The sequence below is a fragment of the Astyanax mexicanus genome, chromosome 3, assembly GCF_023375975.1.
Source record: "Astyanax mexicanus isolate ESR-SI-001 chromosome 3, AstMex3_surface, whole genome shotgun sequence".
Taxonomy (NCBI): domain Eukaryota; kingdom Metazoa; phylum Chordata; class Actinopteri; order Characiformes; family Acestrorhamphidae; genus Astyanax; species Astyanax mexicanus.
Window position 1 is genome coordinate 42,790,685 of NC_064410.1, and position 25,923 is coordinate 42,816,607.

Genomic DNA, 25,923 nt, shown 5'->3' on the forward strand with positions numbered 1-25,923 from the left:
GTTCTCTCTTTTCATTGGGTTTTCTTTATATATATATATATATATGTATATATATATATATATATATATATACATATATATATATATATACATATATATATATATGTATATATATATATATATATATATATATATATATATATATATATATATATATATATATATATTACTTTTTACTAAAATTATTTGGTTATATCAGTGTTTCTCAACCTTGGTCCCAAAATCCAACTCAAAGGATTTAACTCATCAGCTCATTAACAAGCCCTATGCAGGACAGGGTGTCTCCAGGATCTGGTTTAAGAGACTGAGGGTTATACCAAGCATAAACCATATATTACACATGGCTAGTTTTAATAAAAAAGATCTTAGAACTAACACGTATAAGTACGCAATATGGTAAAAACATTAAATCATAATATAACAAGAGTTTCATTGTATGTATTCATCCGATCTGTTTTGACACACAGACAAAATGTATCAGTAGCAGCAGATTCTTTAAAAAGTATAATCCTAAATACTTCTTAGTACTTAATACAGGAACTTCTATTTCGTATTCGTATATTCATCTAATTAAACAATGTAATTACTCTGCTTGTAATGAAATGCATACTTGTTCAATGTTTATAAGCACAGACAATGTCCCCAATCAGATAGAAATGTAAACATGTATACTGTGTAGTTCTATAAAATGTAGCACAATCCAAAAAAATGCTGTCATATTGCTTCCCGACTAAGTTGATCTACTAAATGAACTCTTTACCACTTTTGATAATCTTAACCCATGATGTTGAATAACTTTGCCTGGCCAAGATCAGTTCAACAACTATTTGTTCTTATACTGAAACTATTGGGATATTTGATATTTTCTAAGAGAAAAGATTACATAAATGTTAATTTATTTTTAAATATTAAACCCTTGCACAAAAAAAAAAAACAAAAAAACTTTTACACCCACATTCCAGTACAACCGTGTGAACCGCCGTGAACCTCAGCCCACTGGGTTATCCTCTCTGGTTCTGGTGGCTTTAGTGATCTAATGTGATGACCTGGCAACAACTGCAGCGCTCACGCAGCCTCTGATGTTAAGCGAAGTCCACGGCTATAAATGCCAAATCAATTTTCGACAGATAATAAAGAGGCTCATGTTTTACATCAGGGAAATACTATTTTACTACACCCAAAAATGTGACCTAATAATATATGGCCCTGCTAACTGAAAACACAGCTACGTGATAAAGGAAAAACAGAAGGGAATAAAATCAGAGCGAAGGAGCCTGAGAGTTGGGAAGGCTGGGTTTTGGAGGTGAAGAGGAGAGGAGAGGGAGAGGGATAAAAAAAAGAAAGAAAGAAAGAAAAAAGGAAAAGAAAGAAAGACCTGGCGGCAGGATGACGGTATATTTCTGCTGGGACCTCCGTCTGCAAGTATTTTGAAACTATCACATGACAGAGGCCATGTGTTAAAAATTAGAGCGAGTTAAGTCCTCTACTCAGAAAAATATGTAGACAATTTATGAAATGCAGTCCAGGATGGAGATTTACTAAGTAGAACCAGATTCAGAAAACAACTAACCCTAGCTACCCCCCCACCACATCACCAGGCGAACACAAAAACCATCTCTCTCTCTCTCTCTTTTTCTATATCTATCCCTCTCTCTCTCTCTCTCTCCACACCCTCCCCTCCATGAGACCTTAAAAAGGATTTGAGTCACATCTGGCAGGCTGGAGAAGCAGGAGATGGTGGTGGGTGACCTAACGTCAGGGCACTTCCACCGTGAGTGCTTTTGTGTGTGTGTGGAGGGGGTGGGTAGGTGGGTGGGTGGATGGTGGTAGAGGAGGGAGAGGCAGAGGCTAGTTGGCTTGCTAATAGCTTGGAGTGGAAAGGACTGAGGCATAGCTTCAGGCAGTAGCTTCACCCTAAACACGCTGGCTGCCATCACGGCTCCTTAATGGCTAAATGCACTCTGGAGAGGCTGTCTCTAACACTTGAACTCGGGGCAATGGCCTTGTTTTCATTTGCTCCGTCTATTAAACTCAGCTTGGAGAGTTGGATACTATCTCTTACTGTATGTGAACTCCATTTGAACAAACAGTCATGGTGAGGCAGTATGTTTGTTATGGCTGCAGGAGGCCTGTGGACAACAACATGGCTTAGCACAGAGGAGTGAACTCCTGACCTACACTCTGCAGCATCTGCGGAGGAAACAAGCTCAGATGCTTGCAATTTAAATTCAAGTTCACACAGGACATCACAGGGTAAAACATAGGGATGCAACATTTTTTATGGCTACTATCTTCGCTCTGTTAAGATGTATGTGCATTTTATTAATTGTGTGCATTTGTTTTATTTTATTGCTGCATGAAGACATTTCAATTGTATTTACCAGCAGATACTATAGACTATACAGCTCTGGAAAAAAATCTAGAGATCATTTCAGTTCCTGAATCAGTTTCTCTGATTTTTCTATATATAGATATATGTTTGAGTAAAATTAACATTGTTGTTTTATTCTATAAACTACGGACAACATTTCAACACCTAACATGACAATTTTGTCATTTAGAGCATTTATTTGCAGAAAATCAGAAATGGTCAAAATAATGAAAAAAGGACAGTGATTGCAAACCTTGAATAATGCAAAGAAATAAATTCATATTGTTCAGTTTTAAGAGTTCAGAAATCAATATTTGGTGGAATAACCCTGGTTTTTAATTACAGTTTTCATACATATTGGCATGTTCTCCTCCACCAGTCTTACACACTGCTTTTGGATAACTTTAAGCCACTTCTGGTGCATAAATTCTAGCAGGTCAGCTTGTTTTGATGGCTTATGATCATCCATCTTCCTCTTGATTACATCCACAGGTTTTCAATTTGGTAAAATAAAAAAAAAATACGTATAATTTCTAAGTGGTCTCATTTCTAAAAGCAGTGGTATTAAAAGGTTTATTATGCTTTTATTTGAGTAACTGTCTTTTCTGTAAAGGGATAGGTTCCTCCAGCATTCTGTAGCACTGCAGTGAGGACTCATTTGAAAAGTACTAGATGAAGCACCATTATTCTATAGTGTTCCACTGCCCCTTTCATTAAGTGCTCAAGTTTGGTGCTTACAGGTGCATGTTTATCTGCCCCAGAAAGTCCTATTCTATTCTATTTCCATTACTTCTCTACAGGGACTAGAAAAGCTGTATTGTGTATGTATTTGCATCTTTAAGCAATTGAACCCATTGATAAGAAGGGGTGTCCAGAAACAACTGGACATATGATAGTGTATGTGTATGTACGTGACAACGGACACATAGTGTTAGTGATGAGAAGTACCAAAAGCTATTTAAGAATAAGAAACACGTTTGGTTTCGTAAACGATATGTGTGAGTGTGATGACTTAAAGGTTCTTCACTCCAAAAGTGCTTATTATGTCCTACGAAAATACCCTTTAAAAGAGTAAAGGCCATGAGGCACGAGTCATCTAAATTATTCTATATTAGTTCTCCACATCAGGACAGAATTCCCATATAGAACATCCATAATGCACAAAAACACACTTGAATATGGAATGCTTAAGTGACTCATTAAAACTACAGATAAAAAATAAAGGTGCCAAAGATTCTTCCATTGAAGAACCACTTCTGTTGCCCAAAAGAACCTTTCGAAACATCACTCTCTAACAAACTACTAAACAATAGCTATATATGACATACCACAACACAACCTCCACATAATCAACGCATTTTAGTTCTAGAACAGTCCATACAAGCCAAGAACCATTTAGGAACCTGGGTTTTATGGAGCGTATGCATGAGCATATTTCAATCTCTGAGTCTTAGTCCGCCGATTGAAATATGTTCACGCAAACTGTATAGAGGCAGATCTGCAGTAGAGTTTTGGCTAATGCGGGAGGCAGAAAGCGCAGGCAGTAGCAGAGGGAGCTCTGAGCGCTCCAGTCCCTGCCACAGATGGACGGCACTGAGTCTGGCGCGACGCCAGCGAGTGAACAGATTGTCCGTCGCCGAGGCCTGGAGGAACGGTAGCTCCAGTGCAGATGGGTGTCCGAAATAGACCAGTGTCAGTTCTGCTCAAGTGTCCCTGACCTGGCACACGCTCTCTCTCGCAGCTGCTTCCTCCAGACCCCTCCAGCACACACATACACACACACACACACACACACACACATCAACTGAATACAAAGCTATTCACACACTTTACAAAAACAAATGCTTTTTCGAGAGAGAGAGAGAGAGAGAGAGCACTCGTCACACATGCTTAGCACATATAAAGCAACACTCAACGTGCATCAACAAACATGCAAGCATACATGCATTTTTGCATCCCAATTAAAACGTAAATTTCAGCACCATATATGCTGTATATGTACAGTTTCCACACAAAAAGACATACACAACCAATATATGGAGCCCATGCATTAATATAAACTAACAGTTTACTCTATAAGCATGAGAGTGTGTGACACAGAGCTAAAGAGCGCAAGAGCACGCATGAGATAAAGAGAAAGAAAGAGACACAGAGAGAGAGTGTGTGTGTGTGTGTATGCGGAGGGTGAGTAGCGGGTGGGAAGGCTCAGGCTGGCAGAGCCACAGTGCCCATGGCACACAGGAGAGCAGCATGGCGGGCAGTGCCAGCAGAGTCTGTCTCACAACACCATCTGTGAAGACCAGAGAGCACGCAGCACTCAGCGCTGCCTACAACCCCCATACACACACAGCCTGCCAGCTGCCCTCTCTCCCGCTCTTTCTATCTCTCTCTCGCTTTTTCTCTCTCTCTCTCTCCGTCCTCCTCCTTCTGTCTCCTTGTTTCCCCTTCTCGCTATTCCACTTTGCTCCTTTTAAACGCGAGCTTTTCATCTCACTTTTCCTCCACCCATTACCCTCCATTTGTGACTATTATCTCATCTTCCAGCCAACACTCTGAGAGCAACATAACATGAACTGTGCTGGTTGCCGGTTACTGAATGATACAGAGCTGTACAGCTGGTACACTGGAAGAAGTGCTTCACCACTATATATATATATATATATATATATATATATATATATATATATATACATACATGTATAAAATATATAAGAGCTACACTGTTACTGTTAGGGCTGTGCATTGGCAAGAACCTAACAATATGATATACAATGTGTATCCTAATACAGGGATTATGATTTAATTCATTTTGAGATATATATTGTGATACTGTAAGCTGTAGATACAATATACTATTTTTAAAATTAATTTAAAATTTAAAATTAAATGTCCTATAGTAAAGTCCTATAGTATAAAAATGCAATAAAAGTAGGGATGCAACTACAATTATTGGGCCAAAAATTGCAACAAAAAAAAAGCACTTTCAGTAAAATAATAAAAAGTCAAAATATTTTATACTGTGCTGTGCTTTGCTGGTCAGCAGGGATGTTAAAATGTTTGAATGCTCAACAAACTTTTTCAAACTATAGTTTTCCAATGGCTTGTTTTTGTGTTTAGCCTTTAGATTTCAGCCAATTGCTTCATTTTGTTAAATTTTGGTTCACAGTTTATTTACTTTTGTGCATCCCTAATAAAAAGTCAACTTTTCCAATGAACAGAACACTGATGTCTAATACAATCAACTATTGTATGTCGAATCAATTGTTTAAAAAATAATAATACTATGTTTTTAACAATCTATACATTATTGCAAAAGCAAGTATCACAATACTTTAATATATCGATTTTTCATACTACCCCTAATTACTGCCAAAAGTAAACAAACCTAAAGACAAGCCCATGTGGATATAACAGCCTATACTTTAATCATGTGGAAGCTGAATCAAGCACATTCAATGCCGCACTTTCTTTTTCAGCGCTCAGTACACCCACACACCAGATAAGCTTTCATCCTTTAAACGATATGTGAGCAGATTCAGTGTGTAGGCAAATGAGAGCAGAAGGACTTTTGAAACTGGTCTAAAAGTCAGCACATAAGAGCTCATTTAGCTTAGCTTCAGAAGCTAGATATACTGCATGAATGAAAGAATACTCTGCAGCCTCACACAAGTGCAGTATAGTATGTATGGTCAGCATCAATAAAGTAAAGCTGGGAAAAGAGCCAAAATACCACTAAACTGCACAATTTCCTCCACAAAACTGCTCACAAAATATGTTGAAAATGAAGTAAATGGATGTAAATGTAAATGCTACCATTGCACTAAAAGAAAGAGGTTGCTGATTTTGACCTGAGAGCATAAATAACATAATCTATACACACATAAAACACACAATCAAAAGCTGTGGACCATCAAATGCTGATAGTTACAAAGTTACATAGTTGAAACTTGAAATTTGTCCATTAGTACCCCAAGAATTTTTCCAGACCAAAAAATTCACATTAAAATAAATGTATTTCCTACCCTGAGGACGGTGAACTCAAAGCTGTCCCATCTCACCTGGCATACTGGAGTGATAAAGCCAGTCTGGAAAAACACAGTATCCTCAGTATCCCTCTCTCTCTTCTCTCTCTCTCTCTTTCTCTCCCAGGCTGGATGCTGCTGGGTGAGAGGCAGATGGAGAGCTGCCACTAGACTCTCTCCACTCTGTGCAGAGGGATGCCCAGCGCTAACGGGGGCACGTGTGGCCACAGGGGCCTCGCGCTACCATGCACACACACATTCACACACACACACACGCACTGAATCCCAAGGCTGAGACAATGACAGCTAGCACACACACACACACACACACACATCCACATCGCCCGCCTCCTCTACTGTCTCCTCCCAGCTGACCTGAAGCAGCCATACACTACTGAGCACGCTCACGTGAGAAAAAAGAAAAAAAGAAAGAGGGGAGAGGGGGGGATTGGGGATAAAGAGGGAGCAAGAGCTGGATGTTGAAGACTGTTTAATAAAAGTAAAAAAAAACATATGGTGTGGTAGACTGAAGCAGTAGAGGAACACAGAAACAGAGGGGTGGTCTTATGGTGGTCTAGAATAAACAGAGATCAAAGATGTGTTATTTAATGATTAATATCCTCTTTATTGTAAAAGTAACACAAATATTCTACTTCCAACAAGGCAAATTTACAGAAGATGGAAAAATCAGTCTTAACCTTAGTGAAAGTCAAAGGAATGTAAAAAGATTTGATCTCAAATCTTTGGAACATTCTAATTTCTTGTTTAGAGACAATGTTATTTAAATCTGCCCGAATCAAAATATGTAAAATTAAAAAGGTCAATTATTAATTATGTGTATATGGACTATATTGTGTATGAATATTAATGCTATATTAATGTTAGACAGACCTCAACAACATCCATTTTGGAACCACATTGGGTATTTGTATAGTAACAGTAATCTTCCTTAATTTCTAGAATCAATTTTTTCATTAATTTTTCTGGATTCAAACTGTCAACTGGGCCTTAAAAGCAGAATTATGCGAGAATTAGCATTTTTGCTCCTGAACTCCACCTATAGGAGGGGAGTGTCATTTCTTTTCAACTCACTGCAGTAATGGTATAATGAGAACCATAAAGAACCATACTGTAAAGTACTATAACAAGATTGTACACAAATACTCTATGACTATGTTAGACAGTTAGATACTGCAATAGCATCAGTAGTGAAAATGACAGAGACACTATTCTCCTTATTATAAAGTCACTAAGGCTGTGTATTGTTAAGAATTTGTAGATACGCATCATGATACAGGGGTTACGATTTAATACTTCGCAGTATATTGCAATACTGTAAGTAAGGCGATCATGATAAGAAAGTGCAATTTTAGTACAACTTTCATTGATCTAAAACACTAATATCTATTTAAAAAAAATAGATACAGTATTGAAAAGACAAAATATTGCAATACTAACTGAGACCAGTGCTGGGATAGCCTCTTCTCTCATATGCTCTACATTAGCTGTACTGCTCCAAAAACAACAGGGTTCAGGCCACTTCTGTGATTTCACGCACATCTGCTCCTGCTTACGCAAACTCAGCTCAAATTTTTACAACTACACCCAGATAAAACAACATCTGAGGCCAGGAAATATGCGGCATGTTCATATCTGCATGGACGTGAAAGAGTGGACCTTTTACATCAGTATTAGAGCGATTACGGCAGATAGGTATAATGCGCAGCGGGCACCTATAGGCTTAATACATTGCCTATATATCTAGGCCAATGAAAATGTAGGCTTGCTGCGCTCCCCATCTGTACGACCTGAGCTGCATCCTTCCTCTAAAACAACACCCCCTCTCCCCTGCCTCCACCACCCCCCACATCCCCCACATCATGTCAGTGGCAGATACAGCTGCAGCAGCAGCAGCCTCATTAAAAAAAGAAAAATCAATTTGGAGAGTCCTAACAAAGGCATTCGTCTGCTGCCGCCGCTGCTGGGTTTTAAGTCTCTAGAGTGGCACAGCCCCCCCTCCCCCTCCCCCTCCTATCGCTCTCTCCTCTCCTCCATCCTTTCTCTCTTCCCTCTCTCTCTCTCTCTCTCTCTCCTTCCTCCCAGACTGCCATCACTGCATGTGATTAACATATGTCTGGGCTTTCCGTCCCTGTCAGCTTGAAGGCATTTCTCCCAGCCGCCTTAAACAGCAGATGAGCTCCATGTGGAGAAAACACATGAGAGAGAAAGAGAGAGAGAGAGAGAGAGAGAGAGAGAGGGAAACAGAGAGGGTGGGGTTTTGAGGGGACTGAATTTTTCCTCTTCTTCCATTTAATAGCATATTTTCTCTCTCTCTCTCTCTCTCTCTCTCTTCTTACTCATTCTTTCTCTGTCTCTTAACCTTCTCTTTCTCCTAGTCTCTTACCCTCTTCTTTTTCCTCCTATTCTTTCTTCCTTATTACTTCTCTCCATCCTTCTTTAGAAAATACTATATTTGAGAGTCACTCAGGTAAAAACATCATATAGCCAAATAAGGTAAGTGATTTAACAATAGGGCTGGTGTGACTCGATTATGAAAATACAGCGTTTTGCAAAGCATGTTGGTGTTTCAAAAATGGCCACACCCACTGAAACACAAAAAAAAAAGTACACTACCACTTTTAATAGTTTGTTAACATTTGTACACCACCATTAAAATTATTATATTGTATTAATGTAAAGTATTAAAGTATATAGAAGTGTGTGGTTTTCTCAGAAGAGCAAGCTGCGGCTACACAACTGCTAGCATCCCAGCCAATTGCTACAGCTTTTAATTTCATAAAACTGATAAAAAAAATAGAATTTCCAGTGATTAGCTATTTACATATTACCCCAGTGATAAAATAATTCCACGCTATAACAAATAACATAATACAAATAATAATGTCTCATATTAGTTAAAGGGTTCCTACAGTATATGATACGGATGAGGCTAGTTGTTAACACTAAGGTATGTTTTTTCCCCCCTTTTTTGCAGAATAATGCCCTAATGCACAAAAGGGCATACTTTTTCTCCTGTTTTTTGTTAAGAAAAGAAAATTTAAATATTAAGAATACTATTTTTTTCATTAAAATAGTCACATTGTTTTAATCAAGCAAACAAACACATTAAAACACTTTAGAATAATTGATTAAAAAAGTAGTATAAAAAAATAATTATTATTCAAAACACAACCATTATCTGCAGTTTACTATTTAATAAAAAAGGCAAAACAAGCCAAAAATAATGATCTTGTATAGAGCTGCTTAAGATAAGGATCAATAATCAGTAATGGTGTCAAGGAAATACCTACAATAACTGTACCCTTACTGACTAATTAGATTAAAATAAATTGAAATTAGCTGCAGATTACATTTTTTTTGATGAACAATACAAAACAATACAATTTCCTCAGCTTCCTATAAAAGTCCTAGTTTTAATTTTTACTCAGTCACACTCAGATAGTAAGCACTTCCAGCACTGTAAACAAACCGAACAGAATCAAGCAACCTACAAGCCTCTACTTACATGCAAATGCTGAAAAGTGCCAAAGCCTTCACTTAGCATGACAAACACAAAAGCAGGCTAGCATCATGTATGTCTAGCAATGTGAGCCTTTGGGTTGAGAGTGTGTTATCATGCGTGAAAAAATCCTCTTCAGTCATGTGTGGCTAGCACTTACACCTCTCCTCAGCACAACAGTACAAAGCCTGAGGCTCCTCTTTACTCCTTCACTCCTTAATGCTAAATGAGTACAATGCTAAAGAGCTGATACACACTGTTGGCTTGACTTAACGGCAGACATACCATGCAAAACAGCCAAGCCTTTAGCCTTTTCTGAGCCAGTGTGTGTGTGTGTGTGTCTTTCAGAAGCCCAGGGAGGAGTGGAGAGTGCACATTCGACCCCGGCCTGATAAACGGCCGCATTAAGCAACTGAACTGCGTTAACAGACTGAAAGAGTAATAAGAAGACAATGAGAGAGTGGGGAACTGTGGACTAAAGAGGTTCCACTGAAGCGTAGTGTTTTCTTCTCTTTAACTGGAGGTGCTAGCCTTTACCAGGCTGAATAGGACCTGGTCTCTGACTTTTGTGTTGAGAGCTTAACAACGTGAATGGCGGTAGAGCTCAGATGAATGAGTCTAAATAGGCAAAATTTCACCTAATACAACAGTAGACCGTAAAAAGAAGGTAAAAGAACGGATGTGGTTAGAACTACTAAGTATACACATTACCTTGAAGCATTTAGACAATATCAAGGATAAGTAAGTATATCTTATACCTTCAATTGTGACTTTAAGCACTGCTTTAAGCAACTGGTTGTGGTGAAAATACAAAGAAAGACAGCAATAGTCACCAATAGAGTGGATTCCACTGAAGCTTAGTGTTTTTTTAAACTGCTGGAGCTTGCCTTTACCAGGCAAAGCTGAATGGGACCTGGTCCACAACTTTTGTGTTGAGAGCTTGACGACCTGAATGGCCGCGGTGCTCGAAATAAGGAGCCAATGAGCTCCTGATGAATAGCAGTTGACTGTCGACGCCTCTCTTGGCCCTGCTCCCATGAGCCAGGGGGGCCTGAGTGGGTGGGACAGCAGTGTCCGCATTCACCGCCAGTGCCCTGCCACATTCGCACACATTTACCCCACATATCCTCACACACTGCTTGACCTGTGCTGGAGGGAGCGACGCGAGAGGGCCGCTGTCCTTTGTGGTCCGCCGACGCAGAACAAAGGGGCAGAATTAGTCTAGCCTTTCCTCTGCCTACTCCCTGCCTTCGCCCAGCCCAAAGGGCTCGATTTTCCACACAGCTGGAAGCCATTAGTGCTCTATGACGAGCAACCCGCAAGCAGGGCAGCCAAAGAGTACAGTGCGGAGAAAGAGAGACCGAGAGCGAGAGAGTGAAACAGAGAGAGAGAGAGAGAGAGAGAGAGGCAGAGAGAGGGGGTGAAGGGGGGGCGGCTGTATAAACGAACCCCTAAAGTGCACAAGTGCCCATTAGGAAAGTGAGAATCGCAGTGTAAATGGCTCAGTTTCAATCCCAACCTCAGCCTGCTCTGAATACTGTACATGACGAGGCTCACAAAGACACAGATAAGATTATCCAAATACAGATATCAGAGTCTTTAATTCTCTTTAAACACAGACAGTACTATAATTGTTAAAACAACCCCACAAATACCTACAAAATGTGATAATAATGTAATAAAATATTAATTGTCTCTTATTTCTAGATTAAACTACCTGAGAAATTAAGTCAAAGTAGTAGATTTTAACCATGCAACAAAAATTGTGCTAGTCGTCTAGATAATTGTATAGTTTAGTGCAGTTCTGCAGAAAAAAGTCAAGATTTATTGATACAGAACAAAACTACTTACATCAAACTCAAACTGGAAATCAAATCAAATTAAAATGGATTTTATGGTCTAAAGATATAGTTAATAGGCCAATTGTTGAACTACATATATATTGACATGCTATATCATGTCCCATGACTTTCACCATAACCCATACAAGCTAAAGAATACTGAACTCACACACGGGATATGAATGTGGGGTTGCTTGTCTATTCCCGAGGACAATTCTAGCCTGATGCTACTGGTCATGATTATTACCACCCACTGTGCTGTCCACTGTGGGTGGTAATGTATTTTATGTCTTCTATGGTGTATTCCCAATATACATATGGCACTGTGGATAAAGAAATATTAAATGCTCGCACGACTCCAGAAATGGAAGGTACCACCTTTCCATCTGGCACTCACTTCCAGACCTCACTCTCAGAACATCGATAAGTCACGTGGCTTTATTTTGTGCACCCTGCCAAGTGTTCATCACAAAGTGTGGGAGTTATGATCAATTTACGTATTGATATCCCATGTTTTGTGGCATATTTAGTAAAAAATATATATTGCAATTCTGTAAATCACAGTTAAGAACATAAATAAATGAAATATGTTTCTTCTCCTGTTTATATGTCAGCCTGTCTGTGTTCACTGTTCTGAAGGCACTACCAAACAGATGGCAGGAGCAGTAATGTGTGACCCGCTATGCACTTTTGCTGCATAGTGCGAGTAAGAGGCAGATACACACCAACGGCCGAGAGTCTGAGATGTAGAGTCATGTTTTCTGGCCCACCATTTTTCATTCTCTCTGTCTGTCCACCGTGCTGCACTGAGAGTGTGTGTGAAAGTGAAGCAGTAAGAGGAGGACAGGGACAGCATGTGTGTGTGTGTGTGTGTGTATACGGGTACGCATTTGTGTGTCCAGCTCTTCAGCCATCTGTCCACTCTGGTGTCCCTGGGTCTCAGAGCAGGCGGTGTGTGAGGGCTGCTACTCTCTCTCTCTTTCCCTCTCTCTCTCTCTCTCTCTCTCTCTCTCTCTCTCTCTCTACTTTCTCTGCATGGCCTAATCAGCCCTGCCCTCATTCCCCTCTCTTCACCTACATTCACCTGCATTTCACTAATGACTGGCTTATAAAATTCAACATAAATCAAATAATCAATTAAATAGTTCACAGTATCAAATGAGTTTTAGGGATAAATTAGTCAAATGAACCAGTGTTTTCCTTTATATATTTGTTCTGTTTGGCCAGTCTTGAAATTACACCAAAAATAACCTTCAATTGTAATTGTAAACACATTTCCAGATAATATGTCTGTTGGATATCTAGTCTTTATACATTTGCTAATAATCATTTGATCTAATTTGAAGCAACAAGCAACATAGTGTGAATTATGGCCATAACATAAATCATATGAGTTTTTATAATAAACACATCGAAAGAACTCTAATAACACACAACAAATGACTTCTTAGCCTGGAAAACAAGTGAAGCCAAGTGATGTAAAACCTCTGAGGAAGTTAAAATAATTTTACGATCTTTTTATATGTCGAGTTTCACATCAATAGCAGAATATCCACCAGCATTATCACACATCACATTTTTGTCCACATAATACACCCCAAATGTGAACTTTCTTTTTGTATAAAGCAGCGAAGCAGAACATTGCAATGACGATGCTAAAACCATATAATGCGCAGCCTGAGAGTTACCTGCACTGTCACTGAAGTGCTCCTCCGATCCATCTGCGTTTGCAACACTTCTGAGTTGAATTAACTGCAGGAGAGGATGCAGGCAGTTGTGCTAAAGAGAGCCTGTCCCTCTTCTACTGCTGATTCATGAAAGCCAATTATCTCATCAGTCACAAATCAGCTCTCCCGTTTGAACGGGAGCCAAGTCATGCTCGCTGCGCCGTAGCACTGCTGCCGGAGGTGGGCTGAGCACCAGCGCTCCTCTCTCCGGCACACAGCACAGCTCATTTATCAAATCTACCTCAGGTCTGATAGAATTCAGCATCATCTCACTTTTTTCCCATAAAGAGAAAGCAAAAAAAAGAGAGGAAAATCAGAAACATAAGGAGAGTGAGAAAGAGAGCAGAGTGACATGACTCATCCCTTCTTGACATTCTTACTCACTAGGTGGCGCTAGTAGTACACACTTCACTGGGTGAAACTATCCTGAAAAAAAGACACAGACACACACCCAAACCCATACCCCCCACCACACCCCACCCCAACACCCAAACACACACAGTCCCATTGTTGTGTTATACTAATTCCTACATTCGCATAGTGCAGCACACACACACATAAACACACACACACACACACAAACACTGCTCGCTCTACTGCTCAGCACTTTTACACACACAGCTCCAGAGAGGAGCTCAAAGAAATCCACAGTGAAAAAGAAATATAACTCACACCCACAAACAAGCGGCGGAATTTCACTGAAGTGTAAAAATTCCCGCTCAAACATTTTCTCTTTCATCCACCTTATTGAGAGAGAGAGAGAAAGAGAGAGAGAGCAAGCGAAAGAGAGAGAAAGAGTGAAAGAGAGAGAGGACGGCTGCTGCAGCGTGTCAGTCATTTTTTTTCTTAAGGTTATCTGCCCCAAACACTGAAGCGAGAGGAAAAAGAGGGCAGATAAGAGCGAAAAAAAGTCTCATCAATCTGTTATTTTCCTTGATATCCTCCACACTAATAACAAAAAAGAGAGCAAAAACAAAACAGGAGGAATCTGTCAGTAGCGCCGGGGCCGGCCAAAGGGAGAGAGCCAGTCCAACAGGAACCAGTCGTTCCTGGCCCAGCCCTTTTCCACACAATGGCCTGGAGAATGGAAGGAACCGCGGGCCCGGCAGAGATAGGCCGCTGTCAGGAACCAGGACGGACAGGGCCCGGCCTCGCCGGGCAGGATGTCGCTGCCGTGGGACCGCGCGGCCCCTGATATCCCCCTTTCACACACTCTCTCCTCCGGGCCGGCCGGGATGTTTTGATACTCAGGTAATTAAAGTCGGATGCCCCGAGGGTGGGCGAGCTGGTGGCCTGACCCCCACTGTCCTGCCGGAGAGGCCAGCCCCTCTATCTGCCTTCCGCAAGCCCTGCCTGGGGCATCAACAAGCCCGAGCCAGCCTCCTCTCTCCCTCTATCTCTGGCACTCGCTGTCCCTGTTGAGGAAGACCCGGGCGAGGCAAAGAGCTGCCCCGTGCTCAGGAATTCCCCTGCGTGCCACTGCACTCCAAAAACACAACACCGACCGGACAAGAAAGACTCCCAACCCACAGAGCACTCCAACCAAGGGTTATGTGACTCGTGAGAGTGTAAACAGCTGAAAACAGATGTACAGTAAAAATGCATTTTATGTTGTGTGAGGCAAGGTCCTAATAGGGATGCATTCTGCATTCTAGGCATAGAATGTAATATTAGAATAAAATATCAGTATCAGCATGAAAAGATTGTTTATATCTGACCGATAATCCACACTCATATTTGATAATGGATTGCATTATTATTGAATTCAATAAGAGCTAAGATACTGTCTCTACTGTTCAAAGAATGGCCATCTTTTATATTTTGGAACACTGCGCTGTCAGGATTTGACTGCATTCAGCCACGACCGTGTTGGTGAGGTCTATTTGGACATTTGGACATAAGTGTAGAATAAAATCATATAAATGCTTAAAAGGTTCTTGGCCAGGTTAAAAGGTTTATTGGACTTTTAATATTTTAATATTTAGTAACAGAGATAATGGTTTATTTTAATACATTGAATTGTATGGATATCACCAGTAATTTAAAAAACAGTTGAATCTTCAAGATGAGTCTACTATATCAGTTTTTGAAATGTGGCGCTAATGTTGCATTATATCCACAATGATACATATTGAGATAATATATCCCAATTTGTGGTAAAAGGAACAATGAAAAATATCCATATAAAAAAGTGGATCAGTCAGATGACCTCGTAAGTCAAAGCCGAACTTCACACATGCATATTCAAATAGGTTATACTCTTAGTGCCACAGCAAACATATGGCCCACGCTGAAGGTCAGCTGAAGAGTGTCCCCGAGGAGCGAGAGACGAGCGCTCGTGCCGGAACTGGCCCACTGACCCCACGGCCCGGCCGCGGCCGGCTCTGCCCCACTTCACCTCGCTCCACGCCATGCAGCGCCTGCGGCCGCCCAGCCCGCTGCTGTTGCCATGACAACAAGCACTGCAGATATGTGCTGAGGTGAGCAGCCCTGCCGAACTGCAGGAGCACCCGCAGAGCAGCGCCTATTGTGTGTGTGTGAGTGTGCGCGCACGAGCGAGCGAGTGAGTGCTTGTGTGAGTGTACAATACACTAAATAAAGTTAGCATCTCCACTGGAGCAAGAGATAGAAGGAAAGCAAGAGAGACAGAGAGGGAGAGAGAGTCAACAGCTGGACGAGAAGAGTTGAAGAAAACGAGAAGCGCATTGCCATTAATAAAATATGGCAGCAGGCGAAGCAATGGATAAGTTATGTTCAACCTCGCCTGAATCAAAATCGCCTCATGTCTGACTCGTAAAATAAAACACTGTCTCCCAGCATATGTGCACCATTAGCATCTCTCGCCCACTGCTAAGAAAGCCTCTTAGCCACTGAATCAAACCCGCAGACGGCATGGGGGCTGATGGAGGTAGGGGAGGGAGGGAAGGAGGGAGTGAGAGAGAGAGAGAGAGAGAGAGAGAGGAGGACAAAAAAAACAAGTTCCTATTTAAAAGCATACACATACTACTTAAATGCACTCCATGAAATTTGTAACATTTGCATGAATGTATTACAGGTACAGTTTGTACATGTATTTCCACTGTTGGTTGTGTTTTTTTCCATATGCCAACAACTTAGCATACAGAAATGCAAAGACTCAGGTTAAGTTAAGTTAAGGTTACGATTAGGTTAAGTCTAAGTTATGGTTAAGGTTAGGATTAGGTTAAGTTTGAGTTTAGGTTCAGGTTTAAAATGATGCTTATAGTTTTTCACAATTCTTTGTTCAAATTGATTGATTTTTTTCTTTTCTAATTCATAATTAGTAAGTTGTGAATATGCATAAAGGCCGAGCTATATTTAGTACACGTCGTACGAATCCTGATTTCTGGTCATTTAGTTGAATATGCACAAAGTTCAGGCTAAAACAAGGCTGATAAAGGAAAGACAGAAAGAGAGAGAGATGAAAAAGAGCGTGAGTCAGTCGGCAAGCAGATGATTTCAGGTTTTCTCCGTCTTCCACTCCACAAAGCCGTGGGAAGCCAGGGCTGTAAGGCCGCTCGCCACAGTCGACATAAAAACAAGACAACGACAACAGAACAAGACAAGACACAAGAACCAAAACAAACAACAAAAATGAAAAAAAAAAAAAAACTAAGAAAAAAAAGAAGAAGAATTGTTTCTCATTTTGAATTCACTGTAAATCACACTAGGACACTCACACACGCACTTAGCACTCACACAGTCTCATAGCAGCCCTTCCTTCCCGCTGACATATGAAGTAGCGAGTGTCTCGCTGTTAGTTTGCACGTCTCATGACTGTGATTCCATATCAACACAAAGCTAATTCTGCAGGGGGGGAAGCAATACAAGTCTTGGTAAGGGTACAGAGCACATGTGTGGCTCATATTGCTTTCTGTTCTTCAAAATGCAGAGTGAAGAAGCACACACATACACAAACACACACTCATGCTGTTATCTCAATCTGCTTTCCTTTAGGCATACTGGTAGGAGCAAGAGTTTTTTTATATATAAATAAATAAATAAATAAATAAAAACTGAAGGAGAAAGCCCAGTACAAAACTGGTGGCTTTTCCAGACTTTCCTGCTTAAGTAGTGGAAAGTTTTTCTGTCACATTAATGGTATTCTGTGGACGATTTATTGGCTCAGGAATAATTGTGATAAACAATAGTATTATCATATACACAAGGCCAGTTGGTGAAAATATACAGTGAATTTAATTTATACACTTATAACTCATAACACTCTTTATACTCATAACACATACGCAAAAAAACACAATGGACAAAAAAGTTCATGATCAACAAAAGTTATTGATGTCATGCCTATATATTGACAAGACCTAAGCAAATGCTTCTCACAGACAGAGACAGAGGCAACAAATGATAAAGACTGACACAAAACTGACACAAATTATTTTCTAAAGGTAACTCTTTCTCAAACAAGCTATAGCTGCTTCAGCATTAGTAGCATAAGTGCAATTACAATGAATTCCTAATTAATGCACCAAAAAGTCAAGTCAATTCACAGCAAAGCTATGAACCCAGTGACCCTCCACCATTAAATGTAGCCCAGTTCAGTCTTACTCTAAACTGCCCATGAACCATAATTCCAGGAAGGAGTCTGAAATAAAAGTGCATTGCTGAGCATGGTATACAACCGCAATCTCGTCCACTCGGTGAAATTAGGAAACAAACCCACACGTCTAAACATGAGCTCATGTGATCCCTCTGACTTCAGCTTCTCCCTTTTCCATTCCTCCTCTGCTTTCTCTGCTCCTCCCTGCTCCTATACTTCTGCGGCTTCTGGCACAGAGAGCTGTGTCTGTTCAATAGCTCTTTCTGTCTCTCGCACAGACACATGCATAACTGTGTCTCTCTTTCTTTCTTTCTTTCTTTCTTTCTTTCGCTCACTCGCTATTTCTTTGGCCCTCTCTTTCTCGTTGAACCTGCTCCTCCCCTGGTTTCCTCTGCTGTGTCCAGACTAGTCCACCAGTGACTGGTGCTACTATAGACCTGCCCATAAATCTTTAACTCATGGCAAAGGCAGAAATCAGAAGACCTCACCCAGTTATATGTCCCCTGTCTTTAATGGATTTATCTCTGTCTGACCACTCTCTCTGTCCATCATGGCCCTCACCCAAATTCTGCCTTTCAGATTCTGTGCCTTCTGGAAACTCTGTCTAATGAGTGAGTCTAACCATTTATGAAGCCCATATTGTTGTTGGACTCTGATTAGTTTAGACCAAGATGCTGGCCCAAGGATCGTGAGTTTAAATCCTGGGTCATGCTGCTTCACCATTAGAAAGCATGACTAGTCATGCTCTTTATTGGTGGGTAGATGGCACAGGCATCTGTTGGCCGATGTATAAGAGCTAGGGATTCTGTGCTTTTCTCAAGGCATGTTGCTCTATTGAAGGCTGCATTTGAAAATAGATGGTATTTGGCTTCAGATGTATCAGAAGAGGCATTTGCTTGTCCTTGTGCTCCTAGTGTCTGGAGCATTGCATGTGACAAGAAAGTTCTAGTGAGTGTGTGGGTTTTTTTCTCAGCTAAACTGGGGAGAAAATTGGGGAAAATCTATTGGATGCTGCACTGGTGACCTCACATGTATCAGAGGAGGCATGTGCTAGTTTATACCCTCCTAATGCCAGGAGCATTGCAACTGCAAGTGACAGGAAAGTCCTAGTACAAAAAAAAATATGTCTACTATTTCTGAAAGGGACATCAGTACACAATTTGATCTGTATAATCCCCAGAGAAAAGCACTGCTATAAGAATGGAATAGCGCAGAACAGATGGACGCAAACCTAAGGTCACCATGCTCAAGACCAAAGGTCAGCTAGGAGGCGAATAAAGCTTGGGCTGTAATACTATAATACTTTTTTCTAGCGATTTTTTCATCCAATACCTTTTTTTGGGATATAGTTGTTAAGAATTGTGTTTGTGATTCAAAGCTAACCATGTAATATCAGTACTGGATCTCACTATCATTCTAGTGGCTAAATGCAATCAAATCTTCCCAATGACTTCCTAGCATCTAGTGTGAAGTCTTCCCACAAAATGAAAGGCTGTTATTGCAGTAAGTATGGAATACATTCTCTATCAATACTCTTGACTTCAGAAGAAATGTCTACAATAAGACGTCTACAAACTTTTGAATACCGGCAAACACTATACAGGTGACCTCAGTCAAAGATAGAGATCTTAGATCTGAACTGCTGTGTGAACAGCATCCCTGGGGAAGGCTCTGTCCGTATTTGATCTCTTTCTCTCTCTCTCATCTACATTTCACACGCTGTCGTGTGGTTTCCAGTCAGATCAATGCCCAGCTCAGTCTCTTACAAAGGCACTAAACACTGACTGAAGCCCATTCAATAATCACACTGACCCGCGGACGTGTGTGCATCTCGTTGCATTGGGGGGGCGGGGGTTGACTCCATACTCCCAGCCTGCCTGCCTGCCAGTCCACTCCTCATCGACCATAATCCACTCTACAGCTTAACTCTATTTCCATCTCATCATGTGTGATAGTGTATTCCCAGAGGCCCTCTTGCTCAGTCACAGAGAAACCACTTCCCTTTTCATGGCACCGAGGAGCTCCCCTCTCATCCCTCCAGCCTACCATCACCACAACCACTTCCACCACCACCACCACCCCACCCTACCCCACCGCCAGCCCTCGCCCAGAATGCAGATAAATAATTGAAAACAAGTGTGGGGATTTGCCAGATTGTAAGCTTCCTTTCATATGTTAATTACGTACAAACAGTTGTTTTGAATAAAAGCATTCTTGTCTCTCCCCGCCTCTTCGGTCCCCAAATCCTACGGGGAGAGAAATATGGTGCCAATCGCAGATAAACCCCAACTCTACATTTATAGCTCTCTAATCCATCACGCGCGCACACACACACACACACACACACACACACATACACACACACAAACAAACACAAACATGCAAGCGCCTCCAGCACTCCAGCTGACGCAAAGGGCTTTTCAGAGAGTAATGCTCGGTGCCGTGTGGCAGGAAGGGACCAGGCAGGAGCCAAAGGGATCTTAATAAGCGTGCCCTGTGCATGTCTCTTCAATCTCTAATCAGCCGTTGACTTTTCCGTTTGCGCCGTCATTAAAAGCAATAGCCCGAGGCCATGCGCGCCAAATGCATTTGTCTCTTTAGCAACAAGAGGCCTGGCGAGGCTGCGGCGTGCGCGAGAGGCGGGTGTCACTGATGCGTGCTGCGTCCCCACTCCAGGTGACACACGAGGACAGCGGCTTTATCTGCCCCGCACATCTGCCTGGAAACTGGCGTTCGGCAGGCTGCCGCGGTGTAATCACTGCCATGTGTTCGTGTGTTAGCAGGATTAAATGAGTGAGCAGTTCAAATACTGTGACTCTGCACACTGCTTGTTTGGGTTGCTGTTGGACATGGAAATGCTAAGGTCTAAGGTGATGCAAGACACTTGCAGGCAGCACTGTCAAAACTCTGAGATGAGCAATCTCGACCCCCCACACACACACGCACACACACACAGAAACATTTTATGGTCTAGGAGGATATAGTGGAGAGATGATGGTAAAAAAAAGAAAAAGGGTTAACAAACACAAAATTGCAGCTGTACCATTACATTCTATCCCTGTGCAGCTGTGAATTATTATGTGGACAATTTAATACTGCCAAAGAGGAAATAGCAGATTAAGATCATATCTTTGCAACACTGCCAAAGTGTGCGCACGTTCCTCTGAGAAGGGGAACAGCTCGAAACAGACGCATCCTTTCATGTGCCAAATGAGACGGCAGCGGCTGTGAACGAAGCAGAAGGACGCTGCTGTCCTTTCCCTCTCTCTCTCTCTTTCTCTCTTTTCCTCTGTTTGTTGTCTCTCTCTCTCTCCCTTTCTGTTTATAAAGGTTGGGGAGGAGCAGACAGGGCAGTACTTTGGGGGACGAACCATCACCATTACACTTGTGCACCCCTGAACACCCTGAGAGCCTGTAATTTGTCCAGTCTCAGAGGGAATATTAAGTCCAGACCAAAAAAAAAAGAAAAAAAAAAGGGTCTGTTACAGTTATGGAAAAAATGAAAACGCGCTGATACACAAACGAACTCCCCCAGAAAAGAAAAGGGGGAAAAAATTATTACATTTGGTGAATGGTATGGGGGTAATGGTTTGCATATGTGGAGATCTGCACATGGAGCGGTAGTCAAGGCTAAGCTAATAGCACTAGCAGAGCTGGGAACCCTTGTCCTATAAAGAATACTTGTTACTGAAGTATGGCGCACAAAAGCAGATGTTGATAAAGAGACATAAAGACAGATGGAAAAGAGATTACTGGCACGCACAAAACACCCCGAAACAACTTAAAACATTTCTGACCTTATAAGGCAAGATAGATTTATAAGCTCTGCCATTTTATTGCTTCGCGAGAAGCCCGTCCATGTTCGGAGTATGGTCTTAATCTTGACTCCGCTGCGCTGCTCACCACAATCTGCACTTATTTAAACACTGGCACTGAAGTGTATTTTGGAAGGGATAAATCAGAGAAGGACCACAAGGGCATGAAATAACACTCAGTGCAAATCCATGTGGCAGGCATGCGGAGTTCATCCATACCTCATCCTCATCCCTGCACGTTAAAAGATGCTGGTCAGCAAATTTACGACCAGCGCACTGTTCCTCAAAAACTCTGGAAAACTTAGATCTTATACTTTTCTGTCAACAACATAAGTTGGGTTACATAAGCTTGGTTAGTTGCTTGCTCACTGTATATCAGCCAAAACCTAGATCATCTCCAAATGTGCTGTTTTTAAACGTAGAGTAAATTTCAGATCTTTAAGAACTCCTAAGGCCTATTTACCGGTCCATAATTTCATTATCTACTATGTCACTTGCATATGACATTGTCAAACCAAAATCATGGGACAGGAATCAGTACTGAGTAACTGAGTGTATTGTGATTTTTTTTTGTCATACTTGATCACTACCTCCCACTGTGCTGAGCTATCCACTGTGTGAGGTAACGCCTTCTTTAACATATTACTGGTACACACATCACACTGTGGATTGAGGACTGTTAAATTGATGTGTTCAACTTACACAGGTGAGGGCCCTCCTAAGCTGTTCTCTGAGGAAATACTTCATGATTTTCTTATACACTGCTGTCCCATGACTTTTGCCATGTCAGTATAGTTTGACAGCAATCACTGAATAATAGCCCTTCGTAATAACTCTTCAATTTAAGTGGCTGGAGCAATCATTCCTATTAATGATCAATAAGTATAAACCTTTATGAGGAGATGGAGTGATCCTATGGCTTGGGCAGCAGCCACAACCTCAGGTCTTTTGTAGCTGTGTCACACACATTAAGGTTAATTGATACACTAGTCCTCTGGGTGGGTCAATACAGCATGGATCAGTGTCCTTCAGCCTCTTCATCTAGTACCTTATTGATCCACTTAAAGTAAACCAGCTAGTGCTGTATAGCTTACAGTGATCTTCATACAAAGTGATTCTCAAGGTAATTTCAATAGAATTTCCAATTTGTTACACAAAATATGTAATAATACACTCACCAATACTGGATTCATAATGCATACAATTACACAATAAAAAAACAGTGAGCTGTTATGTGGTAGGGCTGGAAATGGGAGTATGGGTGACGCATGATACTAAAACACCACTATGTTCAAACAAACACTGCCACATAGCCGCATTGGTTCTCATTGTATTGTTGTGTCTCTACTTTCCAGGGACTGGTAGTTTCAGTGTCTTGGCTATTTTAGGCTGATCTGATGAGAAGTTCCACTGTGTTGAAGCAGCTGAAGAAACCCTGGCCAACCCTGGGAACTGGCCAACCGGCATTCTAACTCTCCAGTCATGTCTGGAGAGCAGTGAACGCTAGGTGCACAGCTCGTGCCGGAAGCCCTGACCATCCTGGCAGGGGGAATTTCTTCCCAGCCGCTTAAAAAAGGCACACGAACAACCGTAAACAGGATCCAAGAGTGGCTTTGCTCTTCGCCGCACGCTTTCTATGAAGTTCGCATACAAGCCTCTGAGGGCAAGCACTTAAGATCTTTATCATCTTTCTTCATTCACCAATGCTGTCTCACCTTACCAGTCTGGAAGCGATCCCACTTGCCTCGTCTTCTAGCATGTCACTACAAAACACAAAGAAAAACACTAAGGCGGTATTTCTCCGGTAAGTTGGCAGTGCATCACCGTTGGCAGCTTATTTTAATGGCTGACGTACTGTTATGTTAAAATGGTGTCTTCAGTCTTTCACATAGAGATGGTGATAACACGGGGAGATAATGTCAAGTAATTCGCAACAATTCTCTATTCATTTGAATCTAATGCGCCAGGGGTCCTGCTCCATTCAGCATCAAGCGGCATCAGCCGTTTAACAAAATAAACACACTCTGAAAAGAAGAGGTTCATCCCCCCCCCACCTGCACTTCTCTTTACTGCCTGTTTTCTGCCTCCCTCCATACCTCCCCCTGCCTCCAGCACTTTAGAACTGTTTTATGAACTGACTCTTCTGCAAAATAATTGACGCCGGGCATTCATCTTCGAGGCGCCTGCTGATCGTTTGGCAACAACACAATCTTCTTGTGAGCTCCTCCATATTTCTACAGTTCTTCCACAGTGTCTGTGACACTACCTGCCTGCCAACTGTAGATAGGCCCAACCTATCTACAGCACCCGCCATCCTTTTGACAACAATTCAATGACAAAGAGAAACAGGCCAGTTGAAGAGTCCTTACACTTTTTATTAGAATGTTATTCAACAGCAAGTCAAATTTAATAGCAGTGTAAAAAAATCCCAGTTGGGAGCTTTAAACATTGTGTAATGCTTTAAAAATAAAAAATCACTGCGTATGACAACTGTATTTTCTCCTTATCCAGAGCTAGCAAGCGACGAAGAAAGAAAGTTCCATTCATCTATCTTCTTCTATCTCTTTCCTCCTCTCACTTTTGCTCTCCTGGCTCCCTCCCTCCTCGCCTCTCCTTTTCTCGGGAGCTGTAATTGACTGAATATGTCAATATGTGAAGTGAAAACACAGGGACCTACTGTCTCTGCTTATTGATCCAGAGCTCTTGAAGGACTCGAGCCTCGGGGCTCAAAACAAATCTTAATTACACTCCTCTTTACTGGGCCGCAGAGGCCGCCCTTTTCATAAAATACATATCAAAATCCATATATCACATTTATTAGGTAAAGGCGGCCCATAAATCAGAGACTGGGAACTGGACAGTCTGGGCGCTGTGAAAAAAAAACGGATGAGGAATTACTAAAAAAAAGTGTTCTATAGCATAATGACACGCTAGCATGACTCTGAGGGCAAATAACACTCCTAACAACCATCACCCACTTACAATGAGCTGTAGCTACTATTTCTGCTGCCTCCTCTGCAGTTTGGCTGTGCTTCTTACTGACCATTGCACAAGTAGAAAAAGAGGGAAAAGAAAACACACCCACTTTAATGGAGGAGTTTTTATGGACATCTAGCAAGAGGTTTAGTCCATCCCTCAGCAATTGTCACCTCGTAAAGAAAAGAAAAAAGCCTAATCAACCCATTACACAGCACACATTCTCCATCAATCAAGCGTTTGCACAGATATACCAATACATAATGCCGGTTCTCACCTTCTCTCTGACTCAGTGCAGCCCTGGATCCACAGACCAAACCCAATTACAGATAACAATGTGCTAATCTCTGTTCCCAGGGAACAAGGAGCCGGGCCTGGAGAGGGTTAGAAAACTGCCGCAAGGCTGACACGCATGCCAGATACAGCATGAACCACAGACCCTGTCTTTCCTCTCTCACTCTCTCTCTTACGTTTTTCCCTGTCTCTCTTTCTCTTTCTGCCCTTTCTCACACACTCACAACCGTCCTCATCACAACCCCACCCCACCCTTCCATCTCCCCCCCCAACGCATTTGCACGCCTGCATGCCCATGCGCAGCCTCACGCACACGCCCCTGCCATCCTAACACCTTCACCACCCTGAATCTTTTACCCTTTTACAACTAATCTTTAAATGTAAATTCTGTGACAGGAAAATAGAGGAGGTGCGAGATAACAGGTTACATCTTCACTCCTGCACTGTTATCGCGTTCTGCATCACTGAAAAGCACCTATTCAATAAGATTAGCTTCTGGCAGAGTGCACGGCGACACACCGCGGCTTTGTATTCATTAAACACACATCCCCGGCTTATCTGAAATAAAAAAGGGGCTTGTCAGGATGGCACATTGTATGTGAGTCTGAGGGGAAGGCAATGTGCATTAGGGCGATTACAATATCAGCCTGGTCCAGATGGAGGCAGGAAAATAAACAGAGAAAGAGAGAGAGAGAGAGAGCAGAGGGGGAGAGCGAGAGAGAAAGAGAGGGAGAGAGAGAGGGGGAGAGGGGAAGACAGGGAGGTGTTTTTTTGTATGTGT

General features: G+C 41.7%; 1 protein-coding gene across 5 annotated transcripts in view; it reads right to left on the reverse strand.

The window, feature by feature from the left end:
• runx1t1 (RUNX1 partner transcriptional co-repressor 1) overlaps positions 1 to 25,923 on the reverse strand; it is a 70,789-nt gene that overhangs the window by 39,787 nt on the left and 5,079 nt on the right. The window contains exon 1 of one of the 5 annotated variants that reach the window (XM_049475349.1): positions 6,430 to 6,648. The exons of 3 other annotated variants lie outside the window; for them this stretch is intronic. In XM_049475349.1, coding sequence (XP_049331306.1) covers positions 6,430 to 6,436 — 7 coding nt within the window. In that variant the 5' untranslated portion in view covers positions 6,437 to 6,648. Of the gene's footprint in view, positions 1 to 6,393; positions 6,649 to 25,923 lie in introns of those variants that run through there. One more of the 5 variants, XM_049475350.1, reaches the window with a different exon arrangement.